General features: G+C 41.4%; 1 protein-coding gene across 4 annotated transcripts in view; it reads left to right on the top strand.

The window, feature by feature from the left end:
- Htr4 (5-hydroxytryptamine receptor 4) overlaps positions 1-24,101 on the top strand; it is a 188,913-nt gene that overhangs the window by 87,698 nt on the left and 77,114 nt on the right. For all 4 annotated transcript variants that reach the window (XM_040741725.1, XM_040741726.1, XM_005074670.4 and 1 more), the window contains exons 3-4: positions 7,258-7,383; positions 8,562-8,762. In XM_040741725.1, coding sequence (XP_040597659.1) covers positions 7,258-7,383; positions 8,562-8,762 — 327 coding nt within the window. The remainder of the gene's footprint in view (positions 1-7,257; positions 7,384-8,561; positions 8,763-24,101) is intronic.

The following is a 24,101-nucleotide window of genomic DNA, read 5'->3' as shown; positions in this document are numbered from 1 at the left end:
GGACAACTAGTGGAAGTCAATTATCTCCATGAGGTTGTCAGGCTTGGCAGGAAGTGCCTACCCATCCTTATTATTTCACTTTTCAATGTTAAAGAAAGACTTAGTTTCAGGGGATTGACTTGTCATTTTTTTTCTCTGCTTGAATGGTCTTGCTGCATCGGGTTCAGTCTCCAGAAATCTCCTGAAAATAGACCTCTCTCTGAAAAAGCAATCACTATCAAGTTATAGGCCCACTATGAGCATACATTAATTGTCAGATAACACAAAGGAATACTGATAGTATGTTACTGTGGATATGGGTGGGAAGAAAAGCAGTGGAGTAAGACGTGATTGTTACTGAGTTTATGGAGGGGAAAGTAAATAGAAAGGTAGGACAGTGGGGACAACGGTCAAATAAGAGGCAGTTTTATCCAACAGTAGAATGAAAAGATGGATAAAGAAAAGCAAACAGATCATCTAAGAGAGTCCTGGGTCTCTGGAGGCTGATACACTGAAACCATGAAAACAAGGCTAGCCTGTGATTCTCTGGAAAAACTTTTCAACAGAATATGTGGGAAGGAGTAGAGAAAAACAGAGCACAGTGACACCAGGGTAAAATTGAGAATGACTCAGACGAGATAACTGAGTAATTCTTTTATATGTTTACAAATTGACCATCACAATAAAATTATGCTGACAAGAGAACTTCATCATCGGACCAAGATCTTTGCCAGAGGAAAGGCCTACTAACCCACGTGTTAGGGCTGACATATACAGGGGAAACATCTTTGAAAATACAGTGTGCATTCACAGAGGATCCTGGGCAACTCAAAGGCTCCTATGCAACTCTTTCTTCACCCATTCCCTACCTCACAGTCTTCGTGCACTCCCACAAGAATAAATGTTATCCACCCACGGGAACTGAGGATGCTATCTTCTTCTATGATGCTCCCCTTCTCGGTGCTCTGAAGTTGTTTTGGACTCTTTCAGTGTCTTTAGCTGTTACCTTCTTTACAACATGTTTAAGTCAAGACTCTTACCCGCTTCTTGGATATTTACATTCTTTCTCAAGGCAAATACCACATGTATTTCCTGCTTGATTACCCCTTCTCAATTGTAGTTACAGGCATTTAGCTATCTATTTAACATTCATATCTAAAGCTCTTACAGGTATTTCATGCCTTATATTTCCAAAATTATACCATGTATCTATGTATGAAAATTTGAAATACAGATTCATTTTTACTTTTTACCATCACCCACACTATTACTCTTTTTTTCACATTTGATATTAAATAACATATATGTGAATGTTGCACCTTTTGTGGTAAGCACTGTCATCTTTGTACATGTCAATTTTAAACATTTTTATTATTGAGATTACAATATGACTATAGTATTTCTCCCTTCCTTTTCCTCCCTCCCCACTCTTTCAAATTCATGCTTCTTCTTTTGTTAGTTGTTGTTGTAGGCACATATATGTACATACACACACATAGACATTCCTAAATATAATCTTCTCAGTTCATATAATGTTGCTTGTATTATGTTTTGTGGGCTGACCATTTGGCACTGGACAGCCAGTTAATGTGCTCTTCTGTGGGGAAGACGGCCTCACCCACCTCCAAGTGCACCTCCTCATAGCTCTCATTCTGCTCCAAGCACCGTGCTCTTTGGTGGACTCTTGGAGACCCACCTGGCAGCTTTATTGATTTGTTCTCATGTGTTCATTCCCACATGGCATTGTTCTGCCCCTACACTTCTGCATCTTCCAGGAGACCATCAGCTTCTCACCAAAGATGAACAGCCCCCAGAGTCTGCTTCTTGTGACTGTTGTGAAGTCACGTCGGGGGCTGTCGTCTCTGAGAGAGAGAACAAAAAGGGTTTCCCATCTCCAGGCGCTTGAGCTTCTCTCTGTTCGCTCTAAGTCTGAGTCCTCTGCAAAGGTCACCTGAATGTCATCTGCAGTGTTCCTCGACTACCTAACATTTTCCTCTCGTTTAATTGCTCTATATCACACCTCCGTGCTTGTAATTCAGGTGTAATTCAGAAGGCTGGAGAGATGAATTATAGGTATCCGCATTCAATCCCCAGCATCCGCATTAGAATGCCAGGCAGGGCAGCAGGTCCCTGGTGAAGTAGCCACAGGAGGACCTGAGCTTTGAGACCTGTTAGCAGAGCTCAGCTGATAAGCTCCAGGTTTAGTGAGTGAACCTGTTTCAAAACACAAGGTGGGGAAGTGACTGAGGAAGACACCTGATGTCAACCTCTGGCTTCCGTGTGAGCACACCCCCACACGCACCTCCCTCCTCTCTCCAGAAAGTAAAAGAAGGCGTGGTCCAGGAAGAGCACCAGTGGCACAGAAGGCTAAAAAGCTAGAATCCTGTGCTTCACCTGAGGTTTCCAAAACCAGTTTCTATCATTGAAAAGGATACTCAGTGAAGAGCAAGCGTGGACGTGAGAAAACCGCTTTGAGGTACTGACCACAAAGTGAGTTTGGTCTTTGACTGTTCACTTCTATCTTCTCTGCTTCTGCCAAATCATGAACAACTTGAGGACAAGGATTCTGTCCTTGTCCAGTACAGCACTTGGAATATAGTCACCTCTCAGTGTGTGTTTGATGGGTGTTAAGACATCTGCTCCGAGTTTCGCAGCTGATTCATAAAATAACTGAGGCTCAGAGAAAATAAGTTTTTTTGGTTTTTTTTGGTTTTTTTTGTTTTGTTTTGTTTTGTTTTTTACGAGACAGGGTTTCTCTGTATTGTTTCGGAGGCTATCGGTCCAGCCCAGCCTCGAACTCACAGAGATCCGCCTGCCTCTGCCTCCCAAGTGCTGGGATTAAAGGTGTGCGCCACCACCGCCTGGCTGAGAAAATAAGTTTTAAATTCACATAGTTTATTATTAATAAAGCCAGGATAGAAACAGACACATTCGTAGCATAATATGTACCTTACGCTATTGTGTGTATAGGCTTCTGTGATTTATAACAATTATTTGTCATTAATGTTGTCCTTTCACATTTGGTTTTATAAAAACTAACTTACGCGGAGTACCCAGGTTTAATTTTTACTTTTCTCTAAGAACAGACAGAATGCTAAACACAGCCATCAAGTTTGTAGAACTTCTTTACTAATGGGTCAAAAAATTTGTGAAAGAGAAATGGAAGAAACATTTCTCACAGGAAAAGCTGTCAAAGAACCCATTTAGTAGATGGCAGCTCTGTGGTGAGAACCGTCTAATTGTTCTTGACAGTATTCCTGGAGGGTGTCAGAGTCCACCCATGGATCTAACACAGATTTTGAAAAACTGCCTCCTGATGTATTTTAATTGTTGCAACTTGAATTTATATTTACTTTTGCCTAATTATAAAAATTCTCTTTACAGTTAAGTTGTGCTTATTACTCACAATTTAATGGCTAGCATTTTCAACTGCTAATTGGCATGCCACAGATGAACCATGACATTGAACCTCTGACCCACATTCTTTAAATACATATTCTTTGCAACCAGAGGAGCTATTCACGGTCACTCTGAACACGTTTGTTTTCTTTTCCTAAAAGAAGAAAATCAACTCAAGGAAAGTGGTTAAATTTTTTTTTATTCCACAGAAACAACTGACCTAAACATGGGGGAGCTCATGGATCCCAGACTGATAGCTGGGAGACCAGCATAGGACCGACCCAGATCCCCTGAATTTGGGTGTCAGTTAGAAGGCCTGGGCAGTCCATTGGCCTCTAGTAGTGGATCAGTATTTATCCCTAGTGTACGAATGGACTTTGGGAGGCCACTCCACACAGAGGGATACTCTCTCAGCCTAGACACACTGGGGAGGGCCTGGGCACTGCTCCAAACGATGTGACAGACTTTGAAGATTCCCCATAGAAGGCCTTACTCTTCTTGGGGAACACGGGGGTTATGAGATAAGGGGTTGGTGGAGGGCAAGGGAGGAGGGGAGGGAGAAGGAACTGGGATTGACATGTAAAACAAGATTGTTTCTAATTTAAACAAAGGAGCGAGGAGAAAAAAGGAAAAACTTTATTCTTCTCTCATATATTACATTCACTACAGTTTCCTCTTCCTCTCCTCCTCCTAGTCTCTTCCCCCAAGCTCTCCCTCTCCCCAGGGCTCACCCATCAACCTCTCCTTAACCCCCTCCAGAGACATTAACCACAGTATAACAAGACTACAATAAGACCAGGTACATACCGTCACATCAAGTCTGGATGAGGCAACCCAGTAGGAGGAATAGGAATAGGTAAGAGACAGCACCTCCCAGCTCTCACCGTTGGAATCCCACAAGACCACCAAGTTTCTCAGCCATATGCAGAGGACCTAGGTCAGACCTCTACAGGCTCCTTGATCTCTGCATGAGCTCTGGTCAGTTGATTCTCTGGGCCTTGTTCTTGTGGTGTCCCTGACCCCTCTGGTTCCTCCCATCCTTCCTCCCCCCTCCTCTGAAGGACTCGAGTTCAGCCTAATGTTTGGGACTCTGAATGTGAACCCATCAGTTACTGGATAAAGTCTCTCTGGTCTCTTTGATGGCAATTCTGCTAGGCTCTGGTCCCAGAATACTCTGCAGGCAGGACGAGTTGTAGGTTGAAGGTTTTGTGGCTGGGTTGGTGTCCCAATCCCTCAACTAGAGGCCGTTCCTGGTTGCAGAAGATGGCCAGTTCAGACTCTGTGTCCCCCATTACTCGGAGTCGTTTCTGGGGTTACTCTTGTAGACCCCATGGAGTTTCTGTTGCGCCAGGTTTCTACCTCACCCCTGAAATGCCCCCAATTCCAGTCATTTCTTCTTGTATCCCACCCACTTATTCTTCTCTTACCAAACTCACCCACTGCCAGTCCACCCATGAAATTATTCTGTTTCCCTTTCCCAGGGAAATCCTAGCATCCTTTCCTTAAACCCTCCTTGTTACTTGGCCTCTCTGGGTCTATGGACTGTAGCATGATTATCCTTTACTTTACAGCTAATATTCACTTATAAATGAGTAAATATCATGTTTGCCTTTCTGGGTCTGGGTTACCTCACTCAAGATGACTTTTTTACATTTCCATCCATTTTCCTGCAAATTTCATGTTGTTATTGTTTTTAACAGCTGAGTAATACTCCATTGTGTAAATGTACCACTTTTTATTTATCCATTCTTTAGTTGAGGGTCATTTAGGTTGTTTCTGGTTTTTGACTATTATGAATAAATATGCTATGAGTATAGTTGAGCAAGTGTTCTTGTGGTAGGATGGGACATTCTTTGGATATATGCCCAGGAGCAGGATAGATGGGTCTTGAAGCAGGTTGATTCCCAGTTTTTTGAGAAACTACCACATTGATTTCCAGAGTCGCTGTACAAGTTTGCACTTGCAGCAGCAGAGGAGGAGTGTTCCCTTTGTTCCACATCTATGCCACTATGAGCTGTCACTTGTGCTTTTGATTTTAGCCATTCTGACAGATGTAAAATGAAACCTCAAAGTTGTTTTGATTTGCATTTCCCAGATAGCTAAAGATCTCGAACATTTAAGTGTTTCTTGGCCATTTGAGTTTATTCTGTTGAGAATTCTCTGTTTAGGTCTGTACTTCATTTTTAACTGAATTATTTGGTTTGTTGATGTCTGGTTTCTTGAGTTCTTTATATAGTCTGTATATTAGCCCTCTGCTAGATGTGGAGTTGTTGAAAATCTTTTCCCATTCTGTGGGCTGCCGTTTCACACTATTGATGGTGTCCTTTGCCTTACAGAAACTTTGCAGTTTCAGGAGGACCTATTTATTAATTGTTGATCTCAGTGTCTGTGCTACTGTTGTTATGTTCAGGAAGATGATTCTGGGGGCCCCAAAAGAGCACATAGAAAACAACTGATTATCTCCTTCTTTGTTGGGCACTGTGCCTCCATTAATATGGCTTACGTTAAAATTAGTTTTTGGAGAGCAGATCACTGTGTTTCTATTGAATTAAAACTTCCCTCCCCAGGGTTTGAAGGATGGAGTTTAAGTATGGAAGGGTGGTTCAGGAAACAATCCTTTTTGTGTGAACTCTAGCTCTAAACATTTCAGTTAATGCAATGAAAGACTTCTCAGCAGAATGGAGAGGCCTCTGGAGTCTCCAACTAGATAAGGATCATTTCTTATTTGTATTGGCATGCTTTTTTCTAGACTTACCCAAGGAAGAAGTTGTGAACAAGGTCAAATTTAGAACCAAGCCAACTCTGGGCATTAGGGGTCAATGCCCATCTTAATTTTTTAAAGAAGTGCAGTATAGATGGGAGATTCCTGCTTTGTGGGACCTTGTGTTCTGTTGAGAAGTGTCCTCTCCCAAGCCAGACACTAAAGTGTCCCAACACCTTTCTTCCTCCAGTTTTCTGTGCTGACATGGACAGTACATGTCCAACAGTTTGAAAACCTTCTCAAAAGTCTTAAAAAGAACCTTTTGGGACTTTATGAACGTAGTTATTTCCTGCTGTTTATAATCAACCTGCAAAGACTGCACTTTCATCCAGAGGGAGCACCCACTTTAAGTTAATAAAACAAAATCCCGAGCTTATACTGGCAAGAGAGAATTGGTAAAGTATAATTGGGTGCTGGAGCTGACAAGAACATGAATCTGAAGTGTCAAAGTGACATAAGGTGACAGCGAATCAAGCACAGTCATGAAGTAGATGTCCCTGAGCTTCTTGCCCATGGGCTTCACAGAATCTGAGGTCATTTGTGAATGGTTACAAGAACACCCTTTGAGTATGGCTGTCCCTTCCTAAACAGCCCACCTATAAACCGCAGCTTTTATTCAAGCTAGATTCAGATACAGAACAGAGAAGCCCTTGTGTTCATGCAAACTGTGGTTCCAATTACTCCCAGTCATTGATTGGCCATCTCCACTTTCATCTGATAAGTGAGAGTGATGCGTTGAACACACATCAACGAATAAAACAGCTAAGGTCCTTGTGTTATGGTGCTTGCACCGTAGATGAGGCAGGGGTGCAGAAATCGACCAAGTACATACCTGAGTACTAGATAAGGTGAATGTCTTGCAGGAAAAACAAAACAAAATAAAACCATGCAGTCAAGGCTAACGATTCACCTTTCCAGACCTCTTCTCATTCTCCAGTCATCTGGGGAAGCCCAACAAGTGTTGGCAGAGCTTGACAAGTTTAGGTGAATAACATATGTTACTACTGATTGATTGATGAATTGAACTTCCTGAAGATTGAGGGGGAGCAAGTTAATCCCTTTCCAGTGTCTTTGAGGCTCCCTCACATCTTTATGTTTTGTTTTTTCATAAACTCCAGTTCCAACGAGGGTTTCGGGTCTGTGGAGAAGGTCGTGCTGCTAACATTCCTCTCAGTAGTTATCCTGATGGCCATCCTGGGTAACCTGCTGGTGATGGTGGCTGTGTGCAGGGACAGGCAGCTCAGGTAAGCAGTACAAGGGAACCTCTTAGGAAACATGGGTGTCACAGGGATCTCCCTGGAAAGTTGGCTCTGAATAATTTCCATTTTAATTTATCACGTTTGTAGGAAAAGGTTTTGAAAAATAGAAAAGGGATCACACATAATCCTACAACTCCAACACTGACATAACCATAAGAGTATCCTGGGTTAGTTCCATCCTGTCTGTTTATCTATGCTATGCTGCATTTGTTTAAATAGATGCAGTCTCTATATGTATCCTCCTGCTACCGATGGTTCAGTGAAAGAGTCAGTAACTAATGATTAATCTGGGGAATAAACACTGGGTCTACCACATTTTGTACCTCACCCGTGTCCACTGTGGCTATATTTGCAAACACTTGAGATACTTTTCAAAATACTGCTGTATGATATTGGTATGTACTATGTGATATTGTGGAAATATTTATATTTAAAAAGTAACTCATCGTTAAAAATCAAAATTTAGTTGGCCATCCTGTATCTTTATGTAGCAATCTTCAGTGGAGGAGGATCTTATACACCAAGGTTTTTGTCTAATTGATCTGATGTTTGCTAAAATCCACCAGGCATTTCTAGTGTGTGGCCTGAACTAAGGAGCATTGGGCATAAAGGAAGAGATGAGCTAAAAGTAGCTGCTCTCTAAGCAGGACATGCCCTGAACCAGTGAAGAGGCAGAGAAAGTGCAACACAAGAGTTTTCCCTGGGGTCACACACATAGGGCCAAGCAAGAGGTCTCCCTAGTAGCTGTAAGTGGTACATCTTGGCACTGTCTTTGAGGGCAGCATCGTGAGAAGGCTCTCTGAGCATGCCTAAACCAGGACCAGAGCCAGGGTGGGCAGTGATTAGAAGAGTAGGTGGGAAAGAGTCTCAGAACAGTTCTCAATGCACCGGAGGTTTCTAGGCAAGCCAGAAGGGCCAGGAAACAGAGGAAAGGGATATTTAGGCATGAAATGGGTCTGGAGAAGTGAGAGGAGGCTGGACCCCAGAGAATCCCTGTGGCCATGGTACAGAAGGGAAAATTGAGTCTTGTGGATTTTGTTTAATGTGTAATTTTTCTTGTCTCTTCTGCCTCCCTTTTTTCCTTCCTTCCGTTTCCCCTGACTCTTTCCTCCCTCTTCCTTCCCACCTTCTTCCCCACCTTGCTGATACCTTTTCACTCACAGGAAAATAAAAACCAATTATTTCATTGTGTCTCTTGCCTTTGCTGATCTGCTGGTTTCGGTGCTGGTGATGCCCTTTGGTGCCATTGAGCTGGTTCAAGACGTCTGGATTTATGGGGAGATGTTTTGCCTGGTCAGGACCTCTCTGGATGTCCTCCTCACTACAGCATCAATTTTTCACCTATGCTGCATTTCACTGGATAGGTAAGAGCAGAACAATGCACAGAGTGCTACACAGTTGACACCAGTGACCTAACAGATATTACCCAGTGTCATTTTTTCCTTCCTAACTCATCCCACAAAATTAGTATCAAAGACAGATGTGAAAGTTTAGTGATTCTTGCACCAGGCCATTCCTTTTGGAGGACTTCTTTCCAGTCAGGCACTCTTATGGATATTACCACCCAAAGGTTGCATGGTCTAGCAATTGCTTGTATGTTTTACTGTGCAGATAGGTTTCTCAGGCAAGTTTACCTTCATCTTTATATTTATGACAGGAACAAAATGCTAAGGGAGTCGGGTGGCAAGAGTTAGTGCACATGCCCAAGAGGCCAGTTCAGAATGATATCGCTGTGTTTGGATATGATCTTCTCCTAAAATATGACCATGTAATAAAGAAAGTCAGGAAAATGGCATGTGATCATGGGGATTTTTTTCCATAGAAAGTTAAAGTTGATGATGAAATCTCCAATCATTGCTGTTTTAAAAATTCAGTTTACCTCATGATAAAGGTTTTGGAGAGATCAGGGATAACAGAAGCATATCTAAACATAATAAAAGCAATATACGGCAAACCAATAATCAAGATCAAACTAAATGGAGAGAAACTCAATGCAATTCCTCTAAAATCAGGAACAAGACTAGGCTTTCCACTCTCTCCATATCTCTTCAATATTGTACTCAAAGTTCTAGCTAGAGTAATAAGACAACAAAAGGAGATCAAGGGGATACAAATTGGAAAGAAAGAATTCAAGCTTTCACTATTTACAGATGATATGATAGTTTACATAAGTGACCCAAAAAACTCTACCAGGAAAATCCTGCAGCCGATGAACACATTCAGCAAAGTGGCAGGACACAAGATTAACTTAAAAAAATCAGTCTCCCTACTATATATAGAGATAAATGGGCCAAGAAAGAAATCAGAAAAATATTACCTTTTACAATAGCCACAAACAACATAAAATATCTTGGGGTAATGCTAACCAAACAAATGAAAGACCTGTATAGTAAGAACTATGAGTCTTTAAAGAAAGAAATTAAAGAAGATTCCAGAAAATGGAAAGATCTCTTATGCTCTTGGATAGGTAGAATCAATATAGTAAAAATGGCAATCTTGCCAAAAGCAATCTACAGATTCAATGCAATCCCCATCAAGATTCCAACACAATTCTTCACAGACCTTGAAAGAACTATACTCAACTTTATATGGAAAAACAAAAGACCCAGGATAGCCAAAACAACCCTGTAAAATAAAGGAACTTCCATAGGAGTCATCATCCCTGACTTCAAGCTCAATTATAGAGCTATAGTCCTGAAAACAGCCTGGTATTGGCACAAAAACAGACAGGTAAACCAATGGAATCAAATTCAAAACCCAGATATTAATCCACACACCTACGAATACCTGATTTTTGATAAAGAAGCTAAAGTTATACAATGGAAAAAAGAAAGCATTTTCAACAAATGGTGCTGGCATAACTGGATGCTGACATGTAGAAGATTGCAGACAGATTCATATCGATAGCCATGCAGAAAACTTAAATCCAAATTGATCAAAGACCTCAACATAAATCCAGTCATACTGAATCTCTTAGAAGAGAAACTGGGAGGTACCCTTGAATGAATTAGTACAGGAGACCATTTCCTAAACATAATACCAATAGCACAGACACTAAAATGGACAATTAATAAACAGGACCTCCTGGAACTGAGAAGCTTCTGTAAGGCAAAGGACACATTCAGTAAGACAAAACAGAACCCACAGAATGAGAAAAGTCCTCACCACCCCCACATCTGACAGAGGGCTGATTTCCAAAATATACAAAGAACTCAAGAAGCTAGCCACCAAAACACCAAAGGATCCAATTAAAAAGTGGATTACAGAACTAAATAGAGAATTCTCAATAGAGGAATCTAAAATGACTGAAAAACACTTAAAAAAGTGTTCAACATCCTTAGCCATTAGGGAAATGCAACTCAAAATAACTCTGAGATACCATATTACACCAATCAGAATGGCTAAAATAAAAAATACCAGTGACAGTCTATGCTGGTGAGGATGTGGAGAAAGAGGAGCACTCCTCCATAGCTGGTGGGAGTACAAACTTGTATGACCACTTTGGAAATCAGTATACCAGTTTCTCAGGAAAATGGGAGTCTGTCTACTACAAGATTCAGCAATTCCACTCTTGGGTATATACCCAAAGAACGCACATTTATACAACAAGAACACATTTTCAAGTATGTTCATAGCAGCATTGTTTGTAATAGCCAGAACCTGAAAGCAACCTAGATGCCCTTCAGCTGAAAAATGGATGGAGAAAATGTGGTACGTTTACACAATCGAGTATTACTCAGTGGAAAAAAAAAAACCAATGAAATCTTAAAATTCACAGGCAAATGGATGGAACTGGAAGAAAACATCCTGAGTGAGGTAACCCAATCACAGAAAGACAAGCATGGTATGTACTCACTCATATATGGATATTAGACATAGAGTAAAGGACTACAGACTACAACTCATACCACAAGAGAAATTAGGAAACAAGGAGGACCCCAAGAGGAAAACACATGGTCCCCCGAAGAAGGGGAAAGATACAAGAACCCCTGAGAAAACTGGGAGCTAGGGGAAAGAGAGGAGGGAGGTAGGAAAAAGAGAAGAGAAGAGGAGGGGGGGGGGAGAACAAGAGGGATCAGGAAGACTGACACAGGGGGCAGAATAGAGGAGGGCAAGAAAGGAGACACCTTGATAGAGGGAGTCAGTATAGAGTTAGAGAAAGGTCTGGCACTAGGGAAATGTTCAGGGATCCACAGGGATGACCCCAACTAAAAATCTAGGCAGTAGTGGAGAGGCTGCCTTTGATGACCTTCTCCTACAATGAGATTGATGACTACCTTGGTTGCCATCCTAGAGCCTTCATCCAATAGCTGATCAAAGCAGAAGCAGGCACCCACAGCTAAACACTCAGCCACACTCTCGGAACCCAGCTGTAGAGAGGGAGGAGGGATGAGCAAAGGAGTCAAGACCATGCTGGAGAAACCCACAGAAACAGTTGACCTGACCTAGTGCGAGCACAGCGACCCCAGTAGTAAAGCTTGGGAACCAACATCCCACCACTCCAAGCCCTCTGAATATGGATGCCAGCTAGGAGGCTCAGGAAATCTATGGGACCTCTTACAGTGGAACCAGTGTTTATCCCTAGTGTACAAATGGACTTTAGGAGCTTATTTCCTATGGAGGAATACAATTGCAGCCCAGATACACAAAAGAGGGCCTAGGCCCACCCCTCAGATGATGAGACAGATTTTGATGATCTCCAGTGGAAGGCCTCATTATCCTTGAGGAGTGGGTGGGGGTGGGTTGGGGGTGTCAGTGGGGGGCATGGGAGGATGGGAGGGTGAGGGAATGTGGGTATTGATATGTTGAATAAGATTGTTTCTAAAATAAATAAATAAATTTAAGTTAAAAAATTCAGCTTATCATACCCTAATGTAAATTGTAGGGGCTTTGTTTGTTTATTTTGTTTTGTTATACCTCAGGATGCCTAATGGTTCCCTCCTTTGGCTCATTTGTTGGGAATATATGTTTATGAGCCTTTTCCATTCCTGCTCATTTTCGTGGACTAACAAATGAAAGAATATACTTTGAAAGTCAGATGACCCTGAGAGCGTATGTGGCTTAGGCGCTAGAAGAGCAGAAAATGTGGGGTGAAAGTTTGAGCTTAGACTGTGGGGTTAGCATCTCACCTCCCCTATTTACGGACCTATTTCCCCTGGCTTGGTAGAGATACAGTTCTTAAATCAAGGATTTAGAAAAATGGTCAGCCAAAATTAGATAATGATATCTATCTAAAATAGTCACCTTTAAGCAGTAAAATAAGGGCTTCTTAGAAAATTGCTCATCTGGGGCGGGTCCTTGAACTCACAGAGATCCTTGTGTATGCTGACATTAAAGGAAGCCTCCTCTGAGTCACTCTTTCTTTTTTTTTTCCTGACAAGACCACAAACTTGAATTGCCTAATTCTACGCACATATAACGAGATTCCTAGGCATAGATATTGAGAGGTGCACAGTTGAACTGTTGGCCAACAGTAAGATCCACCATGAGTCACAATTTGACATTTTTGTGTCTTAGCTTGTTTACAATTGGGCATCAGTATGTGAAGGTCATTTTAAAGACATTTTATGCTTATGAAATTTCATATTACAGAAAACAAAATATGAGAAAGGAGAAAATACAGGAAAATTCTGAAGGTTAGCCTGTATATCATCATTGATACAATGATCTGTGAGACTAGACATAAGAACTTAGAAAAAAAAATAAGACTGGGGATATAGAGAAGCTGGAAGGCAGTGAGATTTTGGTAAAAACCAGGGGATGTAAAAGAGCCTGGAAGGAAGTAAATGGGAGAAAAATCCATCTTTCTACTGTAGAAAGCAGACAGCTCCCAGACAAGGGCTGTGGGTCTCCCATGGTGGTGCAGGGATTGACTTCAGCGTTCCAGATTTAAGCTCATACTCCCTCATGAACATTGCAAGTGGGCTCACATTGTAGGGAATCAGTTAAGAATTGGACATTAAAAGCCATCTGTTTTAAAATTTGAGTGATTTAACTTTAAATTTCATCTGTCAGTTTTTGCCTCTGAGATTGGCAGAGAGTTAATAAGCTTTTCTAGTCTCAGTTTTCTTTGTCTCAGAAAAAAATGGAAGATAAAGAACTAATCTTGCAGGACCGCAGTTAGGAAGAAATGAGCTAAGCTGCCTGAGGGGGAACATTGTCCATTGTGACTCAGCACTGCCCTGACTGGAAGGTGCTACCCAAGCTAATCATCATCCACCTTACCAAGTTTGGCTTCTCTTAAGACACCAGAGAATCCTCTAAGTGTTCTCCCCATATTAATTTATCCATCTATTTTCATTTACAAGATCAAACAAATGCCAGTCTTCAAAATGGCAACTCTGAACTTTGTTGCTTGTCTGGGACTTTTCAACAGCTACTTTCTTTGAGATATGACCTCATAGCTTGATGTAAAGAATTTTAAAATTTAGTTCATTTTTAATTCAACTTAATTTATTTAGAATTTCATACAAAAGTATTGTATTTATAGTGTTTCTAACTCACCATCTCCCTACTTCAACACCTCCCATGTCCTGCCTCCACACTCCCCCGGGCACACAATGCTGAGTCCGTTATTGTCACTCATATGTCTATGTGTTTAAGGCTGAAGACTTGGCATTGGGTTACCTACCAGGGGCTTCATCCCTGGAGAAGACAGATTGTCCTTCTCTCAGCAGAAGATACTGTTTGTATCTCTTCTGCTGAGGGTGGACCCTTGAGATTTCCTCGTATGTGTTGACCGGCCAGCTGGTGCTATCCTTATGCAGGGCTTCTTCACTCAACTAGATTATTGAGATGTCATGGTTGTAGTAGCTTCCTTGCCATAATTAAAAAACACTATCATGCAGCTGAGGTCCTGGCCTTCTGACTCTTACAATCTCTCCACCCCCTGGCCTGCAGTGTTCCCTGAGCCTTAAGTGTAGTGGTTAAATTTTGCATATATCAATTGTGGTTGGATCCTTATGGTCTGTTAGTTCTCTTAATTAGTTGTTGATTCTTTATTATCCCTACCTGCCACAAAACAAAGCTGCTCAGATGAAAGGTGAAAGGTCTATTTATCTGTGGATATAAAGATAGGTATTTAGAATGCAGTTAGAGATTTTACAGGGTTTAGGAAAGCAGCAGTAGTAGGATCTCTTTTAGAGTCCAGTACTTGACCAGCCAAGGGTAGTTGAGTAGGTTTACAATACTGGCATGGATTCTATTGTACTGAGTAGGCTGTAAAACTGATTAGATGGCTGTTGCTCCCCCGTGATATGTGTCACTCTTGGACTGTTGGCCTTTGTGGTGGCACATAGCTTTACATTTGGGTAGGGGCACTGATGTTCTCCCTTGGCAGAGGCATAGCACCTTCTGATACTATAAGAGTCCTTCCTCGGGGAGGAAGCTTCTGTATCAAATCCAGTTTGATTCCTGTGTTTCAAATGTGCAGTGTTTTCAGCAGCAAGTTTTTACCTTCAAGTTCTGGGAGGAAACCAAGGGCAATGGCAATAGCTTGTATGGCTTTTGGTAGTCTCTTGACTACACAGACCAATAGCTTGAAGGGAAGTTTCCCATGCCTGGCACTTGGGTTTGTTAGATTGGGTATAGCTTTTGGGGAGAACATTATTCCTGCAAATGGGACAACTCCATTTAAATGATATGTATGTTACATGTATTACATGTGAATTTGATGTAAATATAAAATAATAATTCCCTATAACTTTTCAAATATTTGTATGTTACTTATCCCTCCCCGCTCCATAATTTTAAAAATCCTCTATTTTTCTTATCCCCCTCCTTGCACCTGTGCCCTACTATCCCACTGTATAAAATACTTTCATTAAATCTTCAAGAATTTCATACTATGTATTTTGATCTTATTCACCCTAATTCTCCATCCTCCCAGCTCCTCCTAGATCTACACCTACCCCCCCAAATTTATGCTCCCTTTTAAAATAGCCTCCAATTTGTGGTTCTCATACACTAAGTATGGGGTTGAGCACTGGAGTACAGTCAACCTACCAGGAGCCATGCCCTTAAAGAAAACTGACTCCCTGAGAAGGCATCAACTGTCCACAGCTCCTCATAAGTGTAAAGGCTCATTTTCGGTGCTAGAATGTCGACTGGCTTGATGTTGTGCAGACCCTATACAGGCAAACAAAGCTTCTGTGAGTTACGGATGTAGTGGTACTGTCATGTCCTGAAGATGCCACCTTTCTCCAGTCTCCCCTAATCTCTTGTTCTTATGATCTTTCTGCCTCCTCTTTGCTATCATGCCTGAGCCTTGGTGTCTGGGGGTGGGGAGAGCAGGGAGAACAATCTAGATGATTCATTTGTGGCTGAGCACTCCACTGACACATATTCTCTGCACTTTGACCAATTATGAGTATGTGTGTCAATCACCCATCCACTGCACAAAGAAACTGTGATGAGTTGTGAGAGTGACAGTAGTTGATGAGTATAGACGCTATGCACTGTCTGTTTCCAGTCTCTTCCCCCAAGCTTCCCTTCAGATGCTTCCCCAGGCCTGTCTCTCAGCTCTGACTGCCTGAGCTTTCTTTTCTGCTGTTGCATTCCAGGCATTAGCTCCTCTCTGTGTGATCTTCAGATCATAGCTCAGTCATATGCCCCTGCAGCAGAAGTCATTTCTGATTTCCTCAGACCCGTTCTTTGTAGAAGTCTTTGCATTTTTTATTAAATGCAGCTCTGTAACTTCTCCCACAAAGTCCTTTTTTCCCTCCCTTGTGGGAGGAAGCTCTGCATTATGAACACCGCTGAGAGGATGTTTGTGGAATCTGTGGAATTTTCATTTAACCGCAACTTTGACAATTAAGCAGTACTTGCACATAAATATTTATTTAGGTATTTGAGGAATTTTTGTTTTATTCCCCCTAGTGGACATCAGAAACTTGAACTCCACAAGAAAGATGGGACTAGACAGTTTTTGTCTTGTTTTTCTTTTTCTTTATCTCCAGCATGATTTATCCCAGGTGATACCTCCCTGAGCCAGGGCGTCCATCCTGAACATTACAAACAATACCTTGCCTTGAACAGCATGGCTTTATTTATTGTATAGTTTCCACTTTTGCAGTGTCTCTCCTGGTCTCCCATTTGAGCTGTGTCAAGGGAGAGAAGGAATATCTGGGTGGGGGTGTATGTTGTCCTTATCTTCAGGATGAGTGCTGGCAAGACACACACCCCTCCCCATGAGGCTGATATGAGTTTTCTAGAAAAGGGTAGTACCTTTCAAGAAGGAGTCTCTCTTTCTTTTTTATGGCACTAAATAAGCTTATTACCAATGTCAAATGTGTCAAATGTGAAAGTAGCATAGAAACTTGGTTGACTTCAGTTGTTAAGATGGAGGCATTGCTCATGCTACTGCTTGCTGCCTTCATTCCCTTGCTCTTCCCAACCTCTCATAGTCTGACGCCGCTGTGTTGTTGCTGTTGCTAATTATTTATTTTATCCAGAATCACATCTAAACAGGTTATGCCAATAAATATATGCTCCCCATATGTATAATACTGCAATTTGTGCTGTCAAAATTAATTTATAGTTTGATAAAGATGATGAAGATAGAAAGTGTTCCATAGAGAAAAATGAACCCTTCAATCTTACAATCTTAGTGTTGCTTTGTATAAGTGTTATCCAGACAAATAAGATTTTAGTGGAATGAGATAAGCAATTGGTTCGTTGAAATGTATCTGCTTTTCTCATGACGGTTTATACCATTTTATATAAAATAAGCCAATTTACATAGATGGGTTTTTAAAGCATCACTTTGCTTCTTAATGGTTGCTAGATTACTGACTCCTGGATACAGCAAAAAATGTGTAGTTCCTTTAATATTAGAGGATACATTTCCATGTCTAAGATTCTTGTTCTTGGTACTTTGACAAGTGACATATTACTGAAAATTGAAAATAATTTCAAAACTATAATTACTATGTTTAGTATAGTATGAGTCATGAGAGGTCAAACACTGTGTTGTCTGAGGTTCTATGGTGAATGAAAAACAACCAAGTAGCTATAAAAACTGCTACTTTTGAAAGTGGAATATGAAGAAGCCACTGAAACCCCTGACAAGCAGCATGTGCTGTGAGGTATATAACTGTTATTTGGGAAAAAGCAAGTTTCAGACTTAGATGTTTGTCACAATTCCACCCACAAAGTAAATGCATATATGTATACATCTGAACAGGCTACATGAAAACAGTTATTGAAGGAGGGAAGGGGAGAGAGATTGATTGACCATCCATGAGCATGGTTTCTTCACTCTGATCTTGTTTAGTCCCGCATTAGTTTGTAATCTTGTACTTTCTCCACCCTGTCAAATCCTTTTCTTTTCACAAGATTAAAAATAAAGTAATATCTGAATGCTGCCAATACACAAGGGTGACATAGAGATGACCCCATAGCCTGCCTACCACCTTAAGGTAACCACGGTGAACACAGCCACCTGTAAAGTGATGTCATGTGCAGCAAATGTATTTGCTTTTGTAGCTGTTTTGAGTTTGTGTTTTAGTGGTTTTTGGAGAAACCTTTGTCTATACAGATGCCAATGAACGTTGGGACCGTGCTTGCCAACTTGCTTATTGAACCACCCATTGGCAAGCACTGTTTCTGACGGGAACTAAAGTGATGGACCACTTAACTGAAAAATCTGGCATTAGGCATGACTTTCTACAAAGGTTTGAGCAGTTTCATCCTGTCTGCCTCTCTCTAACTCTCCTCTACTCTTGGTATCCATCTTTATGATTCCTATTCTCTACACCTTTGTCTCTATTTACACATGTTCCTTGTTCTTATTTCATCTCTCAGCTCTGAACTTTTGTTGAATTTATTCTCAAGCTGGATTCTTCCCAGGGGCGGGGAGGGAGCATTGGCAACCTGAGTGTAAAACACAGAAATCCACAGGAAAAAAACTCTACCTGCTAAATCTAAAGGTTGGAATAGCACATTCCCCTACACCTGCTCACTACAGTGTGGGAATGACACATTGTTTTTCTGGGCAAAGCTGAGGCTCTATGATCACCATCTTCACTAAAAGCATGTAGTAGCAAAGCTTGGTAGTTCCCCCAGGAACCAGGGCACTGTATGGAGATTAAATTCCAATTCTCTCAGGCTAGCTGGAGGCTTAGAGGTATCTTTTGGACTACTCACAATCAGATGAGAAAGGCATTATCCACTGGTTTCCTCTATATTGACCAATTCTACCTTCATTCTTCCACTGGGTTCTTAAGCCATACTCTTTTAGACTTAACTGTGATCTACTCTGTTTTTTTAAAACATGTTTGCAGTTTATCCTGTATTTGTTCTTAAATATAATTACCTCTAAAAGTCTACTTTACTTTATTGTAAGAATGGCAATATTTTCTCTTTACCCTTTATTGCTAACCTTCTTCTGTCATCCAGAAACTTGATGTGTTCTATCTGCAAAACCCTCCACAGTTATTGAGTTCCAGGTTTTCTTTGAAACAAATTTCCTTGTAAAACATGTTCTTCTAACTCCAGGGCTGCATATTTAATCTTGTGCAAGAGATAAGTTGTCTGTGCCACTTAATGATCTCCCTGGAGCATAACTAAGTCGTGCAATGTATAAATCAAATGTGTCAGTCATTGTGAACTTGTGTCACACAGTCCCATTTGTTTTCCCAATATAGCTGAGTGATTTTTGCAAGGAAAGTGAATAGGAGTTTCTTCTTTTTGCATTTTCTTAATTAGTGATTGATATGGGAGGACCCAGCTCATGGTGGGTGGTTCCATCCCTGGGCTGGTGCTCCTGGGTTCTGTAAGAAAGCCCGTTGAGAAAGTCATGGGAAGCAGGTCAGTAAGCATCTCTTCCTCCATGGCCTCTGCATCAGCTCCTACCCCCAGATTTCTGCTCTGTTTGAGTTCCTGTCTTGACAGATTTTTACAGTAAACAGTGAAGTGTAAACCAAATAGCTCCCTGGCCCCAATGCTCAAAAAAATTCTTCTTTTCAATATTCTTTGCAGTCAGGTTCACACATTGTACCTAACCTTCACATTTGATCAGTTGGATCTCATGGTGGAGGGGATGAACTATAATTTTTACATTCATTTCATTACCTATTTCTGGAGTGCTTACTAATTGCTGGGAGCTCTTATGGACACCGGAATTACAGTGCTGAATGGCGGGAAAGGCTGTGACTCACAGAGCTTTTAGTGCAGTGAAGGAGCATGGTGATAGAAAATACGAGGTTATGGTAAAGCTACCTCTAGCTGAGGAGCAATATGAGTAAATTCCAAACACTGCTGGGGGAGTGCCATCCTCCATGGCATGGAAGGTTCCTCAGGAGGCTACACTAAAGCCAAGCCCTCACTCCTCATTAACTATGGGCTAGATACGTATCTTAACCTTTGATTTCCCTCCTATGTCCTTAGCATTTGCACGGATCATTACATACAAGTGTGGCAGTTCATCTTGATCTATTTTCTGTCAGTTTCTCCCTAATTATGAATTCCAAAAGAACCAGATCTGTCTCATCAATTCTATGCTTTTGCTACAGGTATATAGAGTGTCTATTCCTCACATGTTTGGCTGAACGTAGGGTGGTCTGAGATGTGCCTTTTTTTTGTTGTTTTCCTTTTCTCCCCAAGAATTTTGCATAAGAAAAAATGGGTAAGAATGTGTGTGGCCTGAAGTATTAGACTGCCCAGGTGCATCCCAGCTTGAACGAATACGAGTTTCATTATCTTGGAAAAGCTACATGAATTTTCTGGATTTTACTTCATTTGTAGAACTATGCCAATGGAGTAGCTTCCCCTGGGAGTCTCAGGCAGTTGTGCAACATAAACAAGTGTAAGTACAGTGCATTAGCAGATATTACACACCTACATCGTCTAAATTATTTTAACCTTACTATTTGCCTTGGACTAGTGACTTCTGTGGGTGACTTCCCAGGCCTTTACTCCTCAGCCTGATAGCCATTTGTTGTTGAGGAGTTACACATTTTCCAGCCCTGTGTGGTTCTCTCTTTCCTTTGAAGGAAGTGTTTATCTGGTGGCTCACTTGCACCTTTCATTTGTTCTCTCTTTCAGTCTATGTCTGGGCTTCACGTTCTTCTCTCTACCTGTTAAGAAGGTTACCTTCAGCATCTTTCTGCTTCTCTCAAACCCCATAGGCTCAAAATGAAAATTAGCATCACACCTTAATATTCTTTTCTACTTGTACATCAAGGGATACAAAGTGCTGCACTGTAATTACAGACATTGGATACAAAACAGGGCCCACTTCTTGCCACACAATGTACTTCAATTAGTATGTAACAGATGCTGCAGATAATTGAAGTATTAGAGAAAAGAGTGGCAATTACAGTGCAGTTAAGGAGCACCAAGTGAAAACAGCAAAGGTGAAAATAATTAAGAAATGGAGATCCCATCTCTGATCTGAGGAAAGGGACACATTCAGAGATCTGATCTAAAACATGGCTGGACCATGGTATGGAGGAAGAGCTACTACCCAGCCATTAACCCCAGAAAATAGATAGATAGATAGATAGATAGATAGATAGATAGATAGATAGATGGAGAGATGATATTCCTGCTTATCCTGTAGTGATTAGGTGAGAGTATGGAACATTGGCCTCAGAACTTGTAAGCAACAGTATATATCATATCTTATATGTGACAAACTACATCATTCACAACAATTTACCTATAGGGAACAACTTGTTTAGTGTTTGTGTCTTAGACTCTACTACAGGGAGAGATGCTGATCCAAGTGTTTTCATAAGATATGGCAAAGGGCTTAGAGCCCAAGTTCCAAAATGTAGCTGAATTCATTAAAAATACACACATACCTTAAATGCCCTTCTCCGATAATGAGATTGATGACTACCTTCCTTATATGCCATCCTAGAGCCTTCATCCAGTAGCTGATGGAAGCAGAAGCAGACACCCACAGCTAAACACTGAACTGAACTCTTGGAAACCAGTTGCAGAGAGAGAAGTTTGATGAGTAAAGAGGTCAAGACCAGACTGGAGAAACCCACAGAAACAGATGACCTGAACAAGGGAGAGTTCATGGACCCCAGACTGATAGCTGGGAAACAAGCATAGGACCGACCCAGACCCCCTGAACATGGATGTCAGTTTGGAGGTCAGGTTAATCTATGGGGCCTCTGATAGTGGATCAGCATTTATCCCTAGCACACGAATGGACTTTGGGAGCCCACTTCACATAGAGGGATACCCTCTCAGCCTAGACACACAGGGGAGGGTCTAGGCCCTGCTCCAAATGATATAACAGACTTTGAAGATCTCCCATGGGAGGCCTCACCCTCCCTGGGGAGCAGAAAGGTGATTGGATAGGGGTTCGGTGGGGGTCAGGGGAGGAGGAGAGGGAGAGGGAACTGGGATTGACATGTAAAAAAAGCTTGTTTCTAATTTAAATTAAAAAAAGGAAAAAATACACACACATGCGTGTATATATGTGTGTTGCTAGGAACTTCCATTGTTTACAACATATTATATCATCAGTTCTCACAGTGAGTGGATGATGTAGCATCATTATCCCACTTTAATGATGAAGAAATTGTCTTGGAGATGGTTAATAGCTAGCTCTGAGATGAGAGGGAACAAGAGGTTAAGATAAAGGAAGTCAGTGCCTGTCTGTGAGGATACATAATGTTGACTGCTAAAATCTCATTCTGAAAATCTAGGATCCCTGTTGTTCTGTGTACTTCTCCCTTTCCTGTGGAATGCAAGGAATGAGGCAGCAGAGTTTTTCTCAATTGCAGGAGTGTGGTGAAGGGATTAGTGCGGAGCTTAAAATACACTGCTGTCTTCTAAGACTTATCAAGGTAAATTGTGTCCCTAGAGACATTTAAAAGCAATTAGAGCCCGGCGGTGGTGGTGCACGCCTTTAATCTCAGCACTCGGGAGGCAGAGGCAGGCGGATCCCTGTGAGTTCGAGGCCAGGCTGGACCGACAGCCTCCAAAACAATACAGAGAAACCCTGTCTCGTAAAAACCAAATAAATAAATAAATAAAATTAAATAAATAAATAAAAGCAATTAGATCCCACATTTGCATGTAGCTATGGTTGGAGAAGCTGCAGGTTTCCTACCAAAGGGGATTTTTAACAGAGTTTTATGAGCAAACTTTGAAGTGTTGCGTAAGAACTTACTTAGTAAATACCATTGTTACATTCTAGTTAATCCTGGCCACCTGGAACTGAATTTGTCATTAGAACATTTATTAAATCACTTTGTAAAAGTGTTTTTGGTTAAATAGAAAATATCCCATGAAAGGCTAAAAACTAGACTTTGTATACTAATCTATTCCTGAGATTAAGCACAATTCTGTGCGCTAAGCAACATCTATTTAGCCTGAGATTCAACAGCCCTTCTCCTCGTTGTAATTCTTTCTTAGAAAAATGTGCTGTAGAGTTTATTTGATTGGACATTTCCAAGTTTTGTGATCTCTTATAGGTAAACATAAATATTCTTCTTTAAAAAGTGTGTTTTGCAGCCAGGCAGTGGTGGCATACACGTTTAATCCCAGCACATGGGAGACAGGCTAGTGGATCTCTATGTGTTTGAGTCCAGCCTGGTCTACAGAGCAAGTTCCAGGGCAGCCAGAGCTACCCAGAAAAACCCTCCCTGGAAAAACAGGAGACAACCCCCCAAAAAACAACAAAAAAGTGTATTTTGCCATTCTTTGAGAACGACACACAGCATATTTTGATAATATTAACGTATCTTTCCCAAACTCCTCCCACATCCACCCTCTCCTTCCTTTCCTGCCCCTTCAATTTTGTGTCTTTTTTACTTTTCAAGATGAGATTGTCTTGAAACAGATGTCCTGATCCTCTGGCTTTTCCATCCTCCTGCTGTCTCCTCCACTGTGATCCCCCTGAGCTTTACCTGCAGGAGTTATGTTGTAGATACATCCGATGGGGATGACAGCCATGGCCTGCTCTTCTCTACATTTTGAGTAGCTGTGTTTTTCTGTGCTGGTCTCCATCTACCAAAAAAGAAGTTTCTTTGGTGATCTGCGGGTGTAGGATAAGTGTTTAGAATACAGTTAGAAATCTCACTGCCTTGAGAAAGTGGCAGTAGACGGTTCTTTTCTCGGGCCCATGACCTTACTTAGTTGGCTATGTTTACAGTTCCCAACATGAATTCTCTTATTTATGGGGACCTTGAGTACAATTAGATGGATGTTGGTTACCCCCAGAATGTCAGTGTCACCATTGCTCTTCTCTGAATATCTTGTCATGTTGGCCATTGTTGTGGTTCACCGGCTTTATAGCCAGGTAGGACTATTAATTGCTTTTCTCCCCTGGGAGCTTACAATGCTGCTTCTGAATCATTTCTGCCCTGATGAAGCTCATAGTCCAGTAAAGGAGACTTTCTTTCCTTTCGTCCTAGGTTTTTCTTTGAGGAGGTATAGGTGCCCATGTTTGAGTGTGCCAAGTCAGGCTATACTGAGCTATGGTGGACATGGTGAAAGGTACCGGGCAGAGTATTGTGCCTTTTTGTGGCACCCCACCCTTATGGAACATATCAAGGTTATGGAGCCCTACCATTGATGAAAAAGACATCACATAAACTAGCAGTTTTCAGTATCAGCACATTGACATTGTAGATCAGATACTTAGTTATTGTTGGAGGCTGTTCTGTGAATTGGTTGGGGACATGCCTCAACCAGCTGAATTCCAGTAGAATCTGCTGGAATTCAAAAAATTGTCTCTA

Source organism: Mesocricetus auratus, unplaced genomic scaffold (assembly GCF_017639785.1).
Source record: "Mesocricetus auratus isolate SY011 unplaced genomic scaffold, BCM_Maur_2.0 Super-Scaffold_6730, whole genome shotgun sequence".
Lineage (NCBI taxonomy): Eukaryota > Metazoa > Chordata > Mammalia > Rodentia > Cricetidae > Mesocricetus > Mesocricetus auratus.
Note: the sequence above shows the minus strand (reverse complement) of the source record. Positions and strands in the feature narration are given on the sequence as shown.